The sequence below is a fragment of the Bacillus rossius genome, chromosome 10, assembly GCF_032445375.1.
Source record: "Bacillus rossius redtenbacheri isolate Brsri chromosome 10, Brsri_v3, whole genome shotgun sequence".
Taxonomy (NCBI): Eukaryota; Metazoa; Arthropoda; class Insecta; order Phasmatodea; family Bacillidae; genus Bacillus; species Bacillus rossius.
The window spans coordinates 53,694,640-53,712,827 of NC_086337.1; the positions used below are offsets into that span (position 1 = coordinate 53,694,640).

Here is an 18,188-nt window from a genome sequence, read left to right on the forward strand (position 1 = left end):
TTATGATGCTGTCAGGCAAAGTTGTTTTTTTTTTTTTATGTATTAGATGAAACCATGTTGTAAATAGGATAGGTTCCTGCTGTGTGTCATTTTGTCTTTAATTTTCGGCCATAAAATAGTGAGGTCACCTCTTAATGTCCCACGGAGGCATGTTACTTGTTCAAAGACTGCATGTCAGTTCTGCCCAGTGCAGAGGTGTGCGTGACGCAACCGGCATTGTCACCCTTAACTCGCAGCATGCTTTTTGAAATGCTCGTGTGCCCAGCTCTCTCAATAGGCATTAATTCTCCATTATTTTACTTGCTGAGGTAAAATTTCAAAAACGATATAAAGTACCACACAATCAACGTAGAAAAAATTTATTTGGAAAAACTTGTGCACAAAGCACTATAATATGACACATGTTAACAAACAAAACGGAATATATATACTATTTACTCACTGCTTCAACACTAGACCTCGTTTCAATAATCTCTGCTGCATCATAAATTACTTCAAAAATTCAGTATTAGAACATGCGGTAGTTTCAATCAGGTACTTCAATCACATTATTTCTTCATAGACAGCATATATAAAAGGAACTTTAAAGAATTCAATAGATCTACAAACAAAAGTACTCAAAATAGTCTAAATGTTCTATCAACTACATATTTGCTTTTACATCAATAGATATGTTGCCCTAATGTGGTGAAATTATTCAGCATGTTGTTTGACACAAAAGTAGACGATTGCCCAAAAGTTCTTTTTCTTCCATAAACTGTGCCGCAATACAACCATTTGTAAACACAGCCAAAAGTCAACATTTGACATACTATGTAAACGAACAATTTCATGTGTCATCTTGCTCGACACAAACAAATGGAATGCTGAATGCAGCTTGAGGCAGACTATGAGTTCTGCGCTGGCTGCTTTCCAGACATCTCTTCGTCCAGCTTCTTGCGCTCGCTTGCCACGAGCAGTCTCAGCTCCTCCTGCGACATACCGACACTGCCGTCACGATACAGCACACTACAGCCAGGTTTCATCCCAAGAAATTGCCAGTGTCAAACAAAACATCCATTAAATTAAATCACATTTCCCCAGAAGCAACAATGTTAATGCCCCAGGTTATGTTCCTAAACCTTCTGCATTGCAGCATGGACATAAAATGTTTAACCTCTAAATTTCAGACAGCACAAGAATTCTGTTAAAGAAACTTGGTCATAAAAATAATATAACAACACAGACGAACGTAGAGGGCTAACAATGACGAGAAAGATTAAAAGCAGGCAACGCAGCAAACATATAAACACTACGATGAAGATAAACAACACGACACTAGCACTGACGAACAGAAGGTTTCGGGAACTGGACATCTGTGACTGATATTGGACACTGGGAAACTATGGGTTTATATATGTTAGAGCTCCTCTCCTTGCACAGCCAATGGCAGACGAGGGCTATCCTGATTGGCTGTGCACAACAAAGGGTGATATTATTGGCTGATGTATTGCTGTGAGGGTAGTTGGTTCGCAACTGAGTTGTGTAGTAAATTATTTTCTTTTTTAATTAAAGGTATCCATATATTTTTTAATTCAACATTTTGTAGACTGATACTATTGTTTTTGTGAGGATAAATGCTGATTCCTTAAGTTTCCTTTTAATTGGATGTTCTTCCTGTATGAGAGATGCAGCATTGTCCCAGCGTATTCTATGGCTGTTAACCCAGGCATTTTCGGCAAGTCTAGAATTTTAGTTTCAGCCTTCTTTTTGTTATTTTTGTGCTCCTTAATGCATGTTGGAAGGGCCCTGCCAGTTTCTCCTATGTAAATGCAATCACATTCGCAGGGGATCTGATACACACAGTTCTGACATTGAGACTTATCTATGGCTGGTTGTACTTTGGTAATCAAGCTTTTGATAGTGGATTTGACTTTCAAAACTGTTCTTAGTCTGTGTTTGTTTTCCAAATGTCTCTTTTCTTATAAGAGACCACAAACATAGGGAATAATCAATGTGCCACTTGATTTATCTGTAGTTTTTTGTTGAGTGATTTGGGATTTGTTTGATGTTAAGTGCTGTTTTATGATGTCAGGTGGGTGGCCATTTGCTAGAAGTTCATACTTTAAGTGATTTTGTTCATCAGCAACTGATTTCTTGTCGGAACAAATAACTTAGCTCAGTTGATTAAAGTATGAATTATGCCAGTTTTGGTGCTTTTCAGATGGTTGGAATTGAAATGAAGGTACTAGCCTGTAACAGTTGGTTTCCTGTACACAAAATCACCACCAAAGTGTACAGGAAACCAACTGTTACAGGCTAGTACCTTCATTTCAATTCCAACCATCTGAAAAGCACCAAAACTGGCATAATTCATACTTTAATCAACTGAGCTAAGTTATTTGTTCCGACAAGAAATCAGTTGCTGATGAACAAAATCACTTAAAGTATGAACTTCTAGCAAATGGCCACCCACCTGACATCATAAAACAGCACTTAACATCAAACAAATCCCAAATCACTCAACAAAAACTACAGATAAATCAAGTGGCACATTGATTATTCCCTATGTTTGTGGTCTCTTATAAGAAAAGAGACATTTGGAAAACAAACACAGACTAAGAACAGTTTTGAAAGTCAAATCCACTATCAAAAGCTTGATTACCAAAGTACAACCAGCCATAGATAAGTCTCAATGTCAGAACTGTGTGTATCAGATCCCCTGCGAATGTGATTGCATTTACATAGGAGAAACTGGCAGGGCCCTTCCAACATGCATTAAGGAGCACAAAAATAACAAAAAGAAGGCTGAAACTAAAATTCTAGACTTGCCGAAAATGCCTGGGTTAACAGCCATAGAATACGCTGGGACAATGCTGCATCTCTCATACAGGAAGAACATCCAATTAAAAGGAAACTTAAGGAATCAGCATTTATCCTCACAAAAACAATAGTATCAGTCTACAAAATGTTGAATTAAAAAATATATGGATACCTTTAATTAAAAAAGAAAATAATTTACTACACAACTCAGTTGCGAACCAACTACCCTCACAGCAATACATCAGCCAATAATATCACCCTTTGTTGTGCACAGCCAATCAGGATAGCCCTCGTCTGCCATTGGCTGTGCAAGGAGAGGAGCTCTAACATATATAAACCCATAGTTTCCCAGTGTCCAATATCAGTCACAGATGTCCAGTTCCCGAAACCTTCTGTTCGTCAGTGCTAGTGTCGTGTTGTTTATCTTCATCGTAGTGTTTATATGTTTGCTGCGTTGCCTGCATTTAATCTGTCTGGTCTATGTTAGCCCTCTACGTTCGTCTGTATTGTTATATTATTTTTTATGACTAAAGTTTCTTCAACAGAATTCTTGTGCTGTCTGATATTTAGAGGTTGAATGTCAAGTGTCTGAAACTTTTTTATAAGGATTTTTCCATGTATAACAATACAAAATTGCATTGGTGTATGTCAAAAATAGTGAAGTAGTGAATAATGTAGTAAGAGTGTGATGCTAGCTCCTAACTGCCATCATTTTAGGTGTAAAATTTCCTCAAAAATATTTATTTTGAGGAAAAAAATTCCCATTTCAACTGGAAATTTCCCATTTTTGTCCTTAAAATGCCATTGGCTTAGACATTCCGTAATGAGGCTTGAAATTCACATCTACATGCCTCTCAAGCTTCCGAGGTCTTGACCTTTACAATTTGGAAACCAACACCATTTTTAATTATGGCGTAACTGTTGCAATTTTAGCTACGCCATCATTAAAATCCATAATTATTATGATAGCAAATCTAAAAAATTTAATTAATAAAAAATTATAAAAATATTGTTAAACATAGGTACTTCGTTCGAACTCGGTGAGGGCAATAATAAAAGATGGCAACAGATTCATCCTCCATGGAAGCCACTGACAGACTGACTTCCCACCACTAATGTCACGGTGTATATATCGAAAGCTAGTATGATGTCACATCAACCATCTTGTTTTTGCCCGCTAGAGTGCATTAAGAATTTATTATAACTGTGGCGCCTGCCATCTTGACTTTTGGGTGCCATCTTGAAAATCTGTATTTATTTAGCTATAAAGTTGGGAAAAAATTCCAAAATCCGTTAAAAATATTTGCAATTCATGTACTGATTGATCGATTAGTTCATATCCTTGTTTCGATCCCTGGCGATGCAAAAAAATTTAATTTTGTGTAAAAAATAATTTTTATAAAATATGGTGGTAGTCCTAGAAGCTTAGTTTTCTAGCCAACCAGCCTCCAGTAAGCCGTTATGACAACAATCTTGGAACTTTGTATTTATTGACCTAGAAATTCCACTATTCATCAAAAATATCACTCATTAATTTACTGATTCATTCAATCAATATATGTCCTTGGTTCGATACTTGATTTATGCAAAAACAATTAATTTTATGGGAAAATAATAATTTAAATATGGCGAATAGTCCTAAAAGCAGCTTAGTTTCTTTGCCAACCGGCCTCCACTAAGCAGTTATGACCATCATCTTGGAAATTCGTAATTAACTAGCTATAAATTGGGAAAAAACCTTTTTTACAAATACAATTTAGTACATAATTTCTATTCTACTAAAGGAACACTTGCTAATGTTAGCAATCTTATAAAAATTTAGTTTTGCTTTGGTTTTGAATGATTAATTTTTAGCTCCAATCAGTTTACTGAAGACAGAGACCAGCCAGATGCTTTGTCTACATAGTCTTTTTCTTTCCGACTGATTTTCTCGATACTGTGTTTAACAGACTGCTTCTCATAGTAGGAATTGTAAATGAGGGTATTCACTGTCTTCAATGCACACTTATTCACTTTGTCCTCCTTTTGCCGTATACAGACAGTGAATATTCTCATTTACAATTCCGACGATGTGAAGCAGTCTGTAAAACATAGTATCGAGAAACTCTGTCGGGAAGAAAAAGACTATGTAGACAAAGCATCTGGCTGGTCTCTGTCTCCAGTAAACCGATTGGAGCTAAAAATTAATTATTTCAAACAGAAGCAAAACTAAATGTTTATAAGATTGCTAACTTTAGCAAGTGTTCCTGTAGTAGAATAGAAATTATGTAATAAATTAATTGTATTTGTAAAAAATATTTTTTTCCCAAATTTATAGCTAGTTAATTACAAATTTCCAAGATGGTAGTCATAACTGCTTAGTGGAGACCGGTTGGCAAAGAAACTAAGCTGCTTTTAGGACTATTCGCCATATTTAAATTATTATTTTCCCATAAAATTAATTGTTTTTGCATAAATCAAGTATCGAACCAAGGACATATATTGATTGAATGAATCAGTAAATTAATGAGTGATATTTTTGATGAATTTCTAGGTCAATAAATACAAATTTCCAAGATTGTTGTCATAATGGCTTACTGGAGGCTGGTTGTCTAGAAAACTAAGCTTCTTTTAGGATTACCACCATATTTTATTAAAATTATTATTTTTTACATAAAAATAATTTTTTTTGCATCGCCAGGGATCGAAACAAGGATAAGAACAAATCAGTACATGAATTGCAAATTTTTTAAAATGAATTTTGGAATTTTTTCCGAATTTATAGCTAAATAAATACAGATTTCCAAGATGGCGGGCGCCACAGTTATAATAAATTATTAATGCACTCTAGCGGGCAAAAACAAGATGGTTGACGTGACGTCATACTAGCTGTCGATATATACACCGTGACATAAGTGGTGGGAAGTCAGTCCGTCAGTAGCTTCCGTGGAGGAAGGATCTGTTGCCATTTTTTATTATTGCCCTCACCGAGTTCGAACCAAGTATGTAAGTGTGTGTTTTAAACAATATTTTATTAATTTTTAATTAAATTTTTTAAAAATTAAAAAATTTTTTTTCGATTTGCTAGCATAATAATTACGTATTTTAATGATGGCGTAACTAAAATTGCAACAGTTACGTTATAATTAAAAATGGTGTTGGTTTCCAAATTGTAAAGGTCATGACCTCGGAAGCTTATGAGAGGCATGCATGTGGAAATTAAGCCTCATTACGGAATGTCTAAGCCGATGGCATTTTTAAGGACAAAAATTTGAAATTTTCCCTTGAAAAGGGAATTTATTTACTCGAAATAGAGAAATTTTTAGGAATTTTGAGAAAATTTACAGCAAAAATTACGTCACAATCCAAGATGGCGGTCGGCACCAGGCACCACATCCTGAACTCTGTGCTCGGAACAATTATACACTACTAACTGTATTACATCTCTTTTTTTCTCTCTCAAAATAATAAACAATCAAACACAAAATTTAAATATATTTGAACGGTTAAATGTATATATTTAAAATTAATATTCAGTATTCTAAGTTTATTGTAAATTAGTTAATTATTATATATTATGTAATCAGGAATTGTTTTTAAATGATAAAAGTACTGTAGCAGGTGGTTTGAGATTTTATACCTCACACAATTACGTACTTTAACTGTTTAACATATTTGAATTCTGTGCTTAATAGTTTAATATTCTAAGAAAAAAAATGAAAATGAAAAAAAAAAAAAATTAAAACAGTACACGTGGGTATCAAACCCGAGCCGGCAGACTGCCAGGACATGCGTTTGACCTCTGCACCACACCACTGACTTGACAATACTTTAAAACAAATGCCTGAAACAGCACTTCTACTTAAAAAATGTAAGCCTTACCAAGCACCCAAACAAATGGGGAAGGAAAAAAAAACTGTGGCAGGATTTTGGAAATATATCATATTTTATACTAAAACTCTCATTTAACACAATGTTAATTATGGGTTCAACTAATACCAGCGCCGTTAGTTCGAAGGCTGCAGTGAGCTTCATTGAGCCGACGCAGAATAAAGGTAAGTTGCCAGACCTATTTATATGATCATGTTCAAGAGCGAGGGTGAGAGAGAACACAACAGTGACATGATTGTAATCTGTGACTTCACCAACTGAGATGGACAGTGCTTCATCCGTCATATCGCAACTACGCTGGTAAATATCCACCAGTTGCAGAGCTGTAAAACAAGAAAATGTTCGTAACCATCCGGCTCTGTGACTACTACAGCAAAGTTTTCAGCGGCACATGCATGTATGGGGCTGGTGAAAACAACCCCTCTTTCAAAATACTAGAATATTTTAAAACTAGTAGGTAGATTTTCATATGTTGGCACTTTCACGACACGTGTGTGCAAATTGGCCTGAAGTGAGAGCTCGCATACTTTCAGATGACAGATGGTTATACAATTAATGTTGGGGGGGGGGGGGGGGGAGAGAGACTTGTACTCACAGCAACATTTTCTTCTTCCCATAACTAGAGGCTGATTTACTATGTTATTTTTTGATACATGTAAATATTAGTTTTTTCTGAACGCAATGGAATAGTGAGAATTAAATCTGTATTATTAGTTGAAAAAACAATGATCACACAGTGCCTGTACAATGACACGTAGTGTTTTATAATGGTTAATATGTGGTCCATTTTAAAAACCAATATGAAATTACCAAACTTAGGGAGACAGTGGTTAAGAAAACACTGCTCTTGAGCAATGATTTTTAAATATCTTATTTTTATGATTTTCAAAATTAAATATAAACCTTAGCAAGATATGAGAGTATTAATATTAGCATGGTAATAATCATGCTGGATTTTAGAGAACATGGTAATTTTGGCACAAATTGGAGAATCTGGGGTAAAAAAAAAACATTATTTTTGTAGAAAATTTCTTTTGGTATTGTCTCCTGTCAATCAGAGAAAAAATTTGAAATAAAATACTCATTGGCACTACACCTGGCCGTTTTATAAATTTTATCAACACAGTATTTTTCCATGATGAGGAGTTGGCCCATATTGTTCAACCCACCAGCCCGACCATGCATGGCCATTAAAGACATTGCCAGCTGGGTGGCTTCAGGGGCTACTAGGGCCCACTAGGGACTGGAGAGCACTCACCTCCCAGCCCAGCTCGCCGGCCAGCTGGTAGCAGCCCTCGTCACACTCGCCCCGCCAGAACACGTCCCTCGTGCCGGAGTCGAAGTCGAGGCCGCCCGACGCCCGGAACCACCTCTGCACGCCCCGTCGCTCCCCGGCCTTCTCCCGGTTCACGAGCAGCCGCGGGACGGACTTGCCAACCCTGCACCGCAACACTCCAGTTGTACCGCTGTTAAGCTCGGGACAAACAGTAGATCTTCCTCGTTTCAAACAAGTTTGCACAAATTACTGGACACATCAAGTGACTCATAGAAGAAAAAAAAAATAATAGAAAATAGCAACTACTAAACAAATATTGATTCTTATCTTCTGAAGCATTGTGAATAATTTCCCAAGTCCAATAAAAAAAGACAGTTTGACAACATTTTACCAAATTTAAAGAAAAATTATGATGAAAGAGACTCTAGTTTAAAAATTACATTTTTATAATCAGTGATAAAGAGAGACAAATATTCATGAGCAGAAAAAAAGAAAAGAATGGTTAGGAAAAAATAACATTGTGTTTAAGATACACGTACCTTGCATAGCTTAACGCACAGGGCGTAAACCAACTAGGCAACAACTAGTGATCATAAGATGAAGAGTCATGCAAACTGTAGGAATCCAATCACAGACCTTTTTGCCAAGTGAAAGATGCCTTAGGAACCTGTTTCAAGGGCCTACTAGTTACGTTTACAACCGTCTTATCTTACACATTAATAATAAATACATATTCACACCACAACCAATAGTAAAAAAACCACTATTGAGATTGAAAAAGCAAACATTCACTCACAAGTCCAGGAGAGATGCGAATGGCTCAACTACCAGGGATGAACCCAGAATAATCAGCAGGTCGCACTGGCTGAAATCTGAGCGCGTGAGGGCAAAAAACCGACCAGGCAGCCTCTCCCCAAAAAACACAATGTCTGGTTTGACGACTGCGGAACAGGTGGTGCACTTTGGGACGAGTTCACTGGCTATGCGCTCTGCAAAACATTGAAAGCACACACAAGGTATTATTCAAAAGCGATTAAAATATAATGGTAAAATTTTTTATTAAGTTTAAACTGTAAAGTTAAAGTCCTCAAACTAATTAATTTAAATTGTGTAGTTATTAAGTTTAACACCAATAAAGTCAAAGCTAACAAAATATAAGGTGAGAGTACACAGAAACTTGTGGTTGACTTCTCGTTTGAATCTCCGTGACAACATGACAACACTCAGTAAAATTTAAAAAAAATAAAAATAAAAAAAAACACACTACTAACAGGCATGTGAAAATTACAGTTTTTTTTATGCAAAGGAAAAATAATGAAATGTTTCAAATACCCTGCAAAGTCAAGTTGAATTGCGGATACGGTTCTCAGTGAAGCAGTATTACACTTATTGTATAAAATACAGGATTGAAGTAAAAAGTAAAATAGTCATTTAACATTTGTAAAGTTTGAACTGTTTAAGAGATCAACCAATTTTGACCTATGTGTAACATCAATTATAAACATTTATAAAATAACCATGCAAAATATTAAAGCAGAGATTCATAAAAGCAAACAAGAGTGCCACCTTTTGAGTTTTTTTTTAAGTAACCAACTTTAGTCATGCAAAACATATACAACATAAAAAAAAAAAACTATATTTATGAGCGAATCTTAGACTTCCGATGTTTAAGAGTTTTGCAACAAATGCGAAGCTTGGCACTACAACCGAAGCTTCAATAAAATGAACAGCAAATTTCCTGAAAATCAAATTGAATATTAAAATGAGCTTCGACTGATTCGCTTGATCAAAGCTTCGCACAGGCCTAACTAACATATTATATTAAGTTTTGGAAAATGGTGACCCATAAAAAGGTTAAAATAAATTAATTAATATGTAATGAATTTTTTTTTCTTTCTTTCAAACTGCTGCATTATGGTAGTGGAGTGAACTGTAGCATGAACCCAGCCTGCCTCTCATCCAGTCGAGGGGGTAGAACCTGCGACAGCCCAGGCAGTGGGAGGAGGCGAAGGAGCCGTGTGCTTCGACAATCTTCTCGGCCGGCAGCCCGGCGGCCCTCTCCAGCGTGTCCACGTTCTGCACACGACGCCACACGCCCTCAGCACTGCGGCTGTTCTACTTCTCTGCAGAACACAAGTCATCAAATGTTCACGCTTTCGCAAGGGTGGACTTAAAGGGAGGAGGGGTTCAAGCCTGAAATTCTACAAGGTGGCCACTCTACATGGAATTCTAAATTCCTGGTTATTTCCAGGTTTTAAAGGCTCTGAATTTAAAAATTCCGGGCTTTGCCTTCCATTATTTAAAAAACAAGTCCTGCTAAAGTTGGGCAATTCAATGAATTCAACAAGCAAATTTATTATTTGATGTCTTGCATGTATAACATTCTAACAACCATAAGAATTTCTCTCTTGTTTTTAATCTCTTAGGAACACTTCTTGTCACCATGGATACTCATAAAAGATATTCCAAGAATTATGAGTATAACAAGTAACTTAATTTCTTTCGAAAAAAATGTACAAATAAAGAGTTATTGTTAAGTATATATTGGGACATAGCTACTTTAACATCTGTAGATCTAAATTTTCTGCAAAATGGATTTAAAAGTTAAGTGTTATAGCATCCAAAATCCAAATATTTCTCACAGTTTTCTTAATTTGACAATTCACATCACAAAATTTTAAAATATTTCAGTCACTCACTTCGAAGGAACAGAATCTTCAGTTCACAGTTATATGAGACTCATGCACACACAATATATACTGTTTAAGAAAACGTTTTGCTAGTAAATTTTTTTTCCCCTCGTCCTTCCTGCTATCCACATAAGCATGGGGAAATTCGCGCTGCTTCCAGCATGGGATTTGTGAATGAAAACTGCTCCAGACAGCGAGAGTGTTGTCTGTCCGTTTACGAAAAGCACTAAGAGCTGAGGACAGATGAGATCATGTATTTCGTTTTGAAGCTGTGTTTTTAGAAAATTGAAAATGGTTGAAATTTATGTTTTTTTTTTTTTTTCAAAAATAAAGTTTAGGCGTTGGAACACCCGTACAGATCCTTGAAAGCACTCAAAGGAGTTGCATTACTCATTACCAGAGACCTCCAAAATTCGCTGTTTCTATGGCCTTCAGGATAGACCGCACACGCCCCTGTACACTCCGGGCAAATAACGCAAGTTCATTGGCTGCCGACTTGTAAGTCGTCCCAGCTGGCTTGTCCGTGATTCGATCCTTCTTTGGTTTGAGCGTTTATAACTGGTTGAGATTCGATCCAGATGAACAGTAAGCCAGTAGCAAAATTATCTTAAGAGGTATTATGTGTTTGAATTCTAGCCTATCACTGAATGAATCAGCGAATTTTGCAGGTCTCTACTCATTACACCTTTATCGTCATTTCTCCGCCACGTAATGCTACGGTCACCGCTCAGATCTCGCAGAGAGCGACACAGCGACACCGACCTGAGTGTAGAGGCGCAGCAGCAAGCCCTTCTCGTGCAGCAGCCGCACGAAGTAGTGGCACGGCGTGGGCTCGAAGCGCGCCAGCAGCAGCTCGCGGGCCAGGGCGAAGAACGGCTCCGGGTTCCTCCTGAAGAAGCTCAGGGTGAAGACGGCCTCCGGGTAGGGCAGGCGGTACTCCCGCAGGCTGTCGTACAGGCCGACGCCGGGCGAGCGGAAGTCCGGGATGCCCGCTGCTGTGTCACGTCACACACGCAACGGTCGGCTGCTTTAAGGGCCATCGATCCCTGGATTAAAAGCACTTAGGTAACGCTTTCCTGTCGTTAGATAGTTCCTTACATTAAAAATATGAGTTCCTGTAACAAAAAAAAAGAAAAAGAAAAAAAATTTTAAAATGCTTTTGTGGAACTTTTAAAATTAAATTTGACTCATGCTTTGCAGAAACTCCGGCATTAAGGAAGTTCAATATGTTTTTCAATAGACAGGTTTTTACTTAAGAATAAAGTATATGGAATGCAATGTTGTATGAAGTTTCTTTATATGGTGATTTAAAAATACAAAATATTAGTTTTAAAATCCTATGCAAACACACTTTTTTTCCAAGTTGAACTTTAACATCTTTCAACACTAAATTAAAATGAGTAATGTATTAAAATGTAAAAAAAAAAATGTTAGAACACACACCATTTTTTAACATTTAAATGATGTATATCTTAAACAACGTTGAAATTTAATTGCGTGGATTACTTGCTGGAGAAGCTGAGATAAAAGCTTGCATTCTTCTAACAGATGCCCTCTAGTGGCAAACAGACAAACTTCTTGGACTCGCCACACATTATCCCTCTGCCCCCTCATCCTGGTTGTATGAATGGAGCTGAGGCGGGTTTGACGCCCTATCGGTGGTGGTGACTCACGTGGTCTGCTCGCAGGCCATGGGGGGAGGGGAGGGGGCGCACAGAACAGCAATGCCGGGCACAGTGCGTTGTGCGCATGAAATAATTTTTTACTTATCTTGAGTGAGGTCGTAATTCGCAACGGGTAAAGTGAAGAGGTCGCAACAGACTAATTAAAAAGTCAAATACCTATGTATGATATCCCGAAAACTTACAGGTTACACAAAAAAAAAAAAACTAAATGAACATCAGGTAGTTTTTTGTGCAATTCATTTGCATTCGTTACCTTGGTTATCGATTAATGTTCATCTACTAAAATGTTTAAAAAAGAAGATAAATTATTTGTTCTTGCCTAAACAATTTTACTGACGTTTATATTTGCTTACAGCCTTTTTATGATTTTTTTTTACTGTAAATTTTCTAAAAAAAAAAAAAAAATTAACATATTGCGGTTTGTAGTCATGATTTGTCTGTTATTTTAATCTTAATTACACAGTTTCACGCAAGTTGCTGACATCTGTCGAATTAATCTAAAAGTATTGTACCAGCAAAACTGCATAAACGACTCTAACCAAAAGTGAAGAGCGTGAGAAATATTCTGTTTTCAAATTTGAATTGCCATGAAAACAAGTACCAAATGCTGGTTAAAAGATGATACAGCAAATCACTAGTAAAACAATGAAAAAAACAACCTAGCATGAAATTCAATATTCTCAACTTAAAAGTTATTTATAAAGGCACTGTCACATTGTCAAATATCTGTTTCCAATATATTTGATAACAGAGTTGGAGGGGTAGTATTGGGGTGGAAAATTGCTCCCAATTTTCTCCATCAAATAAATTTGGACAGATGACTTCAAATATGTTTTAAATCATGTCACACTATCAAAGTTTTGTTTTTGTCTCAGTTATCTCATTTTTCAAATTTAATCTCAATTTTGAAATTAATGCATCAAAGTGCTGGATGTAATTATGAATTTGTTACTCTATTAGTGCATTTTTAGAGTTTTGAAAATACATAATTTTAATTCACAATAATATTCATTAAACAATGAAATAAATGTTGATTATTTTTGAAGTAATAGAAACATAATTTCATTTTTACACATTTTTTTTTCGCACACTATATTTATATTAAAATTGTTTTAGTTACCTCACTTTAAAACCTGTAATTGTCCATACGGTGTTCTCAATTTTAAAGAATCTTCGTGACAGTAAAGGATGTAATTTCTGTTTTTGCTAGCACGATTTTAAATAGCCGATTTCATTCAACATCCAATATATTTTAGAACTGTCCTGTATGGAAAATGTTTGATGAAAAGTTAAGTCATCCGACTTGTCAAACAAGCATGCTGCGCTAGTGACTTTTTTGGTGACGTCTTAACCATCCAACTTTATAGCACCATATATTAGAGGGTGTTGGAAGCGAAAATTTGACAGTTTGACAGGGTCTTAAGCAGTATAACCCAAGCAACACACAGACTAATATTTACAGGTTCTTTCAATCGCATCATACTTACAAGTTGATATTCCAGCACCAGCCATGACAATTATGTTCTTGCATTTACCATGTAGGATATACTGTGCGATGCCATTTAGAGAAATATCTTCAAGGATCTACAATAGTTGAAAAATAGCCTATATCAACATGCAAGAATTAGCCTTCACAACTAAAACAACAATAACAACAACTAGCAGTTCACCCTGAACTGAGACCTCAAACATTTACGTAATGTAATGATCAAAGTTATACCTACTTATTATCATATCTATGGGCACTATCCTCTTTCAATTCCAAGCCAGAAATTAAAGTAATGTGTGCAACTTTGAAAGTTATTTTTGAAAATTAAATATATTGAAAATCCATTAAACAAATTCGCTATATATGAATAAAAGAATTTTATTGGCATTACCTCCTTACCTACCAAATTTCATGACAATCCAATTAACAGTTCAACAGTTATCGTCAGACAAAGTCACACACATCTGCATACATACAAACACCAAATAGTTCTGGTTGTTTGGATGAACTTGTTTTGCTTTGTCAATAATAATAATAATAATAATTAAAAGATGCTTGTATTTTTCTAAACTTACTGTCATTTGATATTAAAAGAACCAAGGTTGTATTTACTCCGCATTATCTTCCTTACTGAAAGAAATTCTGGGAAATCCTATTAATAGGTTATGTATTCGTACACCACAAGGGTGAAAATGCACAAAAATTCACCCTGCTAATACTTCAATTTCCAACCTGATGGCTCAATAGTTACATATATTTCAAAACTTGCAAAACAGTTTCAACTTACTTGTTCCTGTTTTTGCTCCTCATCCGAGGATAGCCTTAACTTCCTTGCGAAGAACTGCCACACTCTTCCGATGCCGCTAGTTCTCGACGGGCTCCCAGACTCCGAGTGCTCGGCTGACCTAGGTGGACTGTCGTTGTCCAAGTCTAGTAAAAAAACAAAACACACCCCTTTATTACAGTACGTAACTTTTAACACAACCATACACCGCCGTTAAATTACCCAACCATTTAGGAATTTTACTGAGGGTGATGTTAGTGGTAGCTTGCTGGAAGTGAGCAGGATAAATAAATTAAATTAATTATATTGGCACATAGAAATAATACCACCTTGTGTGCTGAAGGAGGCACTGGAACACTACAAGTACGTACGTAGTTTCATTAACTGTGAAGGTTCTAGAGTCGTGTCTCACAGGAAATAAGTTAATTATATCGAAGTGAAACGTTGGGTAGGTCAGCTACATTAATAACACACAAAATCTTTGTTACTATTATAATTTATGTGTTTTCATGTAACTGACCTTACATAACCAACCTTTCACTTGATTTTCTATTCACCTTAATTTCCAGAAGCTGCGACAAGTGAAAAACCCACTTGCACTCAGTAAAAAAATAATGTAGCCTAGAAAGCAATAAAATAATTAGGCTTGGATTCCAATAAAATTTATTTGGTACACATCTTACGTTGCCACTTTTCCACAAAATTAAAATAAAATTCTGCAAATACATTTTTCCAACACTAGAGACATTCCTGTATTTACCCTAAAGACAGCGTTAAAAAAAAAAAATTAATAGTTCATGAGAAATCACACTTTCAACTTACTTTAAAATGCCTGTGCACTGATGGTTCCACTGCATTTATTGTTAACCCATACGGGTTTCTGTGTTTATATTGGAGAACTTTAGTCAACAGAGGTATTGTTTTATAATGAAAGTAGTTAAGTAATATGACAGCATATTGCAGTCGTAGGGAAATATTAGCGTTTATATTTTCTGTTTGTTTGTTGACCTAATGTGTTTGAATTAAGGAATTTTTTAAAAATATTTTAATTTAAAACAGAGGGTATGTGCGGGGGACTAGATGTCCGAGGAGGGAAGTGTCCCGTCAGGAGTGCCCCAGGGCAGCTGCTCTTCACCATCATGGGGAATGACTTAGGGGAAGAAACAACGATAGGGGATTGGAACGTGTTAGGTGAGGATTGTGTATTGGCTAGTTGTGTGGCTCAGTTCAGGAGAAGAGTGAGAGAGAAGTAGGGGTAATGCTTGCCACCGGGTTTTCTACCCATTCTCAGCAACAATAAAAATAAAAATAGTGTTTTGAATCACGTACCAACAAACATTCATAGGTTACGTTTAGTGACGTACAAAAAATACTTTAAAATATTGTGGACGGTTGGTTGGGTTAGTATAGTGACATTGAAAATACTGTGAAATTGCGTTACTTTAGGCTATCGACGTTAAAAATACTTAAAACTACTGTGGATGGTTGGTTGGGTTAGTATAGCAACATTAAAAATACTATGAAATTGTGTGAACAGTTGGTTAAATCTTAAATTGGTAATTCGTTAACAACCATAAGAGAATTTTAGTTTTTTTTAAGCTAACCTTACCTAATCTACCATTCAATACTTGAATAAAGCTCATTAAAACAAACACACAAACCGACGGCAGCAGCGGAAGCAGCAATGCATAGGTATTGAAATGTGAGATAAAAACTGTGATTTCTCAGAAACTAGTAGAAATTTATTAACACTGTTTCCAAGGTAAATACAGGAATGTCTCTAGTGTTGCAAAATGGTATTTCCCTAATTTTAATTTTAATTTTGTGGAAAAGCTATGACGTAAGATATTTAGCAAAATATTTTTTTACTGACGCTTTGCAATATTTCATAACCACCTTGTTTTAGCACTGTTATTTAAATAAAGCTATAATTATTTTACATGAAAGGTTTGCTTGGTAGTAATGGTGATTCACAAGTTTCTAATAGGTGCAATGCTACTAGCAATTTTTATTTCCACTGATTCCTTGAAATCTTAATGCATTCCTCATAACAACAATTTACCCAGTTACTAACCTAGGTTAGTATGATAGGGCAGGATGTCATCTCTGTAATTTACATGTCTAGCCTAGTTTATCACAGCTTTGTTGTATTTAACATCAATCACTACAGTAATTTTTAGAATTGCTATTCAGTAAAAATAAAATTCTAAGGGAAAAAAAAATTCTTTGGTTCACTGGATTACATTTGATGATTCTGAAAAACATTCCAATATTTCAATAAGTCTATCGGTTGTTTACGGTTTTGAACAGTTAGATAGGTACATTACAATTAGTTTAATCGTGAGGTCAGGTTAAGTTATCTGCATTTAAAATACTTAACGACGTTTCTCGGGTCAGATAGTGATCAAAAACACATTCAGGGAATTTTATACTTTATTTATTTTTTGATGAGCACCTACTCTAGAAAATCTTCCTGATTTTTTTTACCTACAGCCAACAACTTAGTTGGAATATTATTACACACAAGAAAATATTACTTACCGCTGTTTATTTCTGGTTTCATCTCAATTGGGAAGAAGGAAAAAAACTTGATGTCTGTTTAGCCGAACAAAATAAATCCTCCAAAATTAATTATAAAGGTATACGTCACAATACACATTTCACACTCCCCTCACTGACGTACGCTTCTAATGTTGATATTAATTATGTTTAAAAATACTAATGTTAGAAAAAAAAGTGAAAAACAATACAAAGTGCAAGGGAAACCTACGATTCACTCGTCCTTCACTCACGTTGGCAAGCCTTCTTTCAACAGACGAGAGAGCCGAACGTCCGATCGAGCATCTTTGGGTTTTTTTTTTTTTTTTGTTCATTGTAAATAAATATACAACTCATGATAACTAATGGTCAATTAGGTTAAGTTAGCTACATTATAAATACTTTAAAACATTGTGTACGGTTGATTTGGTTAGGATAGCAACATTAAAGATACTGTGAAATCATGTAAACGGTTTCCCCCAAATAAATACACCTGTTGTGGTACAAAAAAAAAGAGATCATGAACTTCGGGTTTGGCTCCCTCGTCTGTGAAAAGAAGGTTTGCCAACGTGAGTATTCGGGTATGTCCAGAAGGACGAGTGAATCGTAGGCTTCCCCAAAAGGCAATCTATGGACTCATTAGGAAAAGAGCGTCCCAAGTAGGAAACATGAGAAAATTAAGTTTTGAGGTTTCAGCGTTGGCTATATAAGCTAATAGGTACCTATAAAATGTTGGCACTTTTGAGTGTTTTTTTTTTCATGGAGAACGTTTTTATATTTGTATGCTATCCATTTTTTTTGTAACTCTCTACTAAATTAGACTTGCCATACGTCCCGGTTTCGCCGGGACAGTCCCGGATATACTGGGTTGTCCCGGTGTCCCGCCCGGTTGTTGAAATTGTCCCGGTTTAGATTCAGGGCACAGTTCCTTGGAAATAATTGAGCAAAATTATTAGATCAGAGAATGATTAATCTACTCTTGTGTGATCAGTAACATTTTGGTAAGTAACACTCTTACATGACTTATGGAATTGAAATATGGGGAAATAGTAGT

At 35.9% G+C, this 18,188-nt stretch overlaps 1 protein-coding gene across 1 annotated transcript; it reads right to left on the bottom strand.

Annotated features, from left to right (window-relative positions):
• Positions 1-343: 343 nt before the first annotated feature.
• LOC134536151 (NAD-dependent protein deacetylase sirtuin-2-like) lies at positions 344-17,407 on the bottom strand. Its single transcript, XM_063375765.1, has 8 exons — positions 17,138-17,407; positions 14,600-14,742; positions 13,811-13,907; positions 11,401-11,633; positions 9,901-10,024; positions 8,745-8,937; positions 7,931-8,111; positions 344-971 (listed from the first exon to the last, which is right to left on the bottom strand). Exons 1-8 carry the CDS (start codon positions 17,157-17,159, stop codon positions 888-890), a joined length of 1,077 nt encoding a protein of 358 aa, XP_063231835.1. The 5' UTR covers positions 17,160-17,407; the 3' UTR covers positions 344-887.
• Positions 17,408-18,188: the final 781 nt, after the last annotated feature.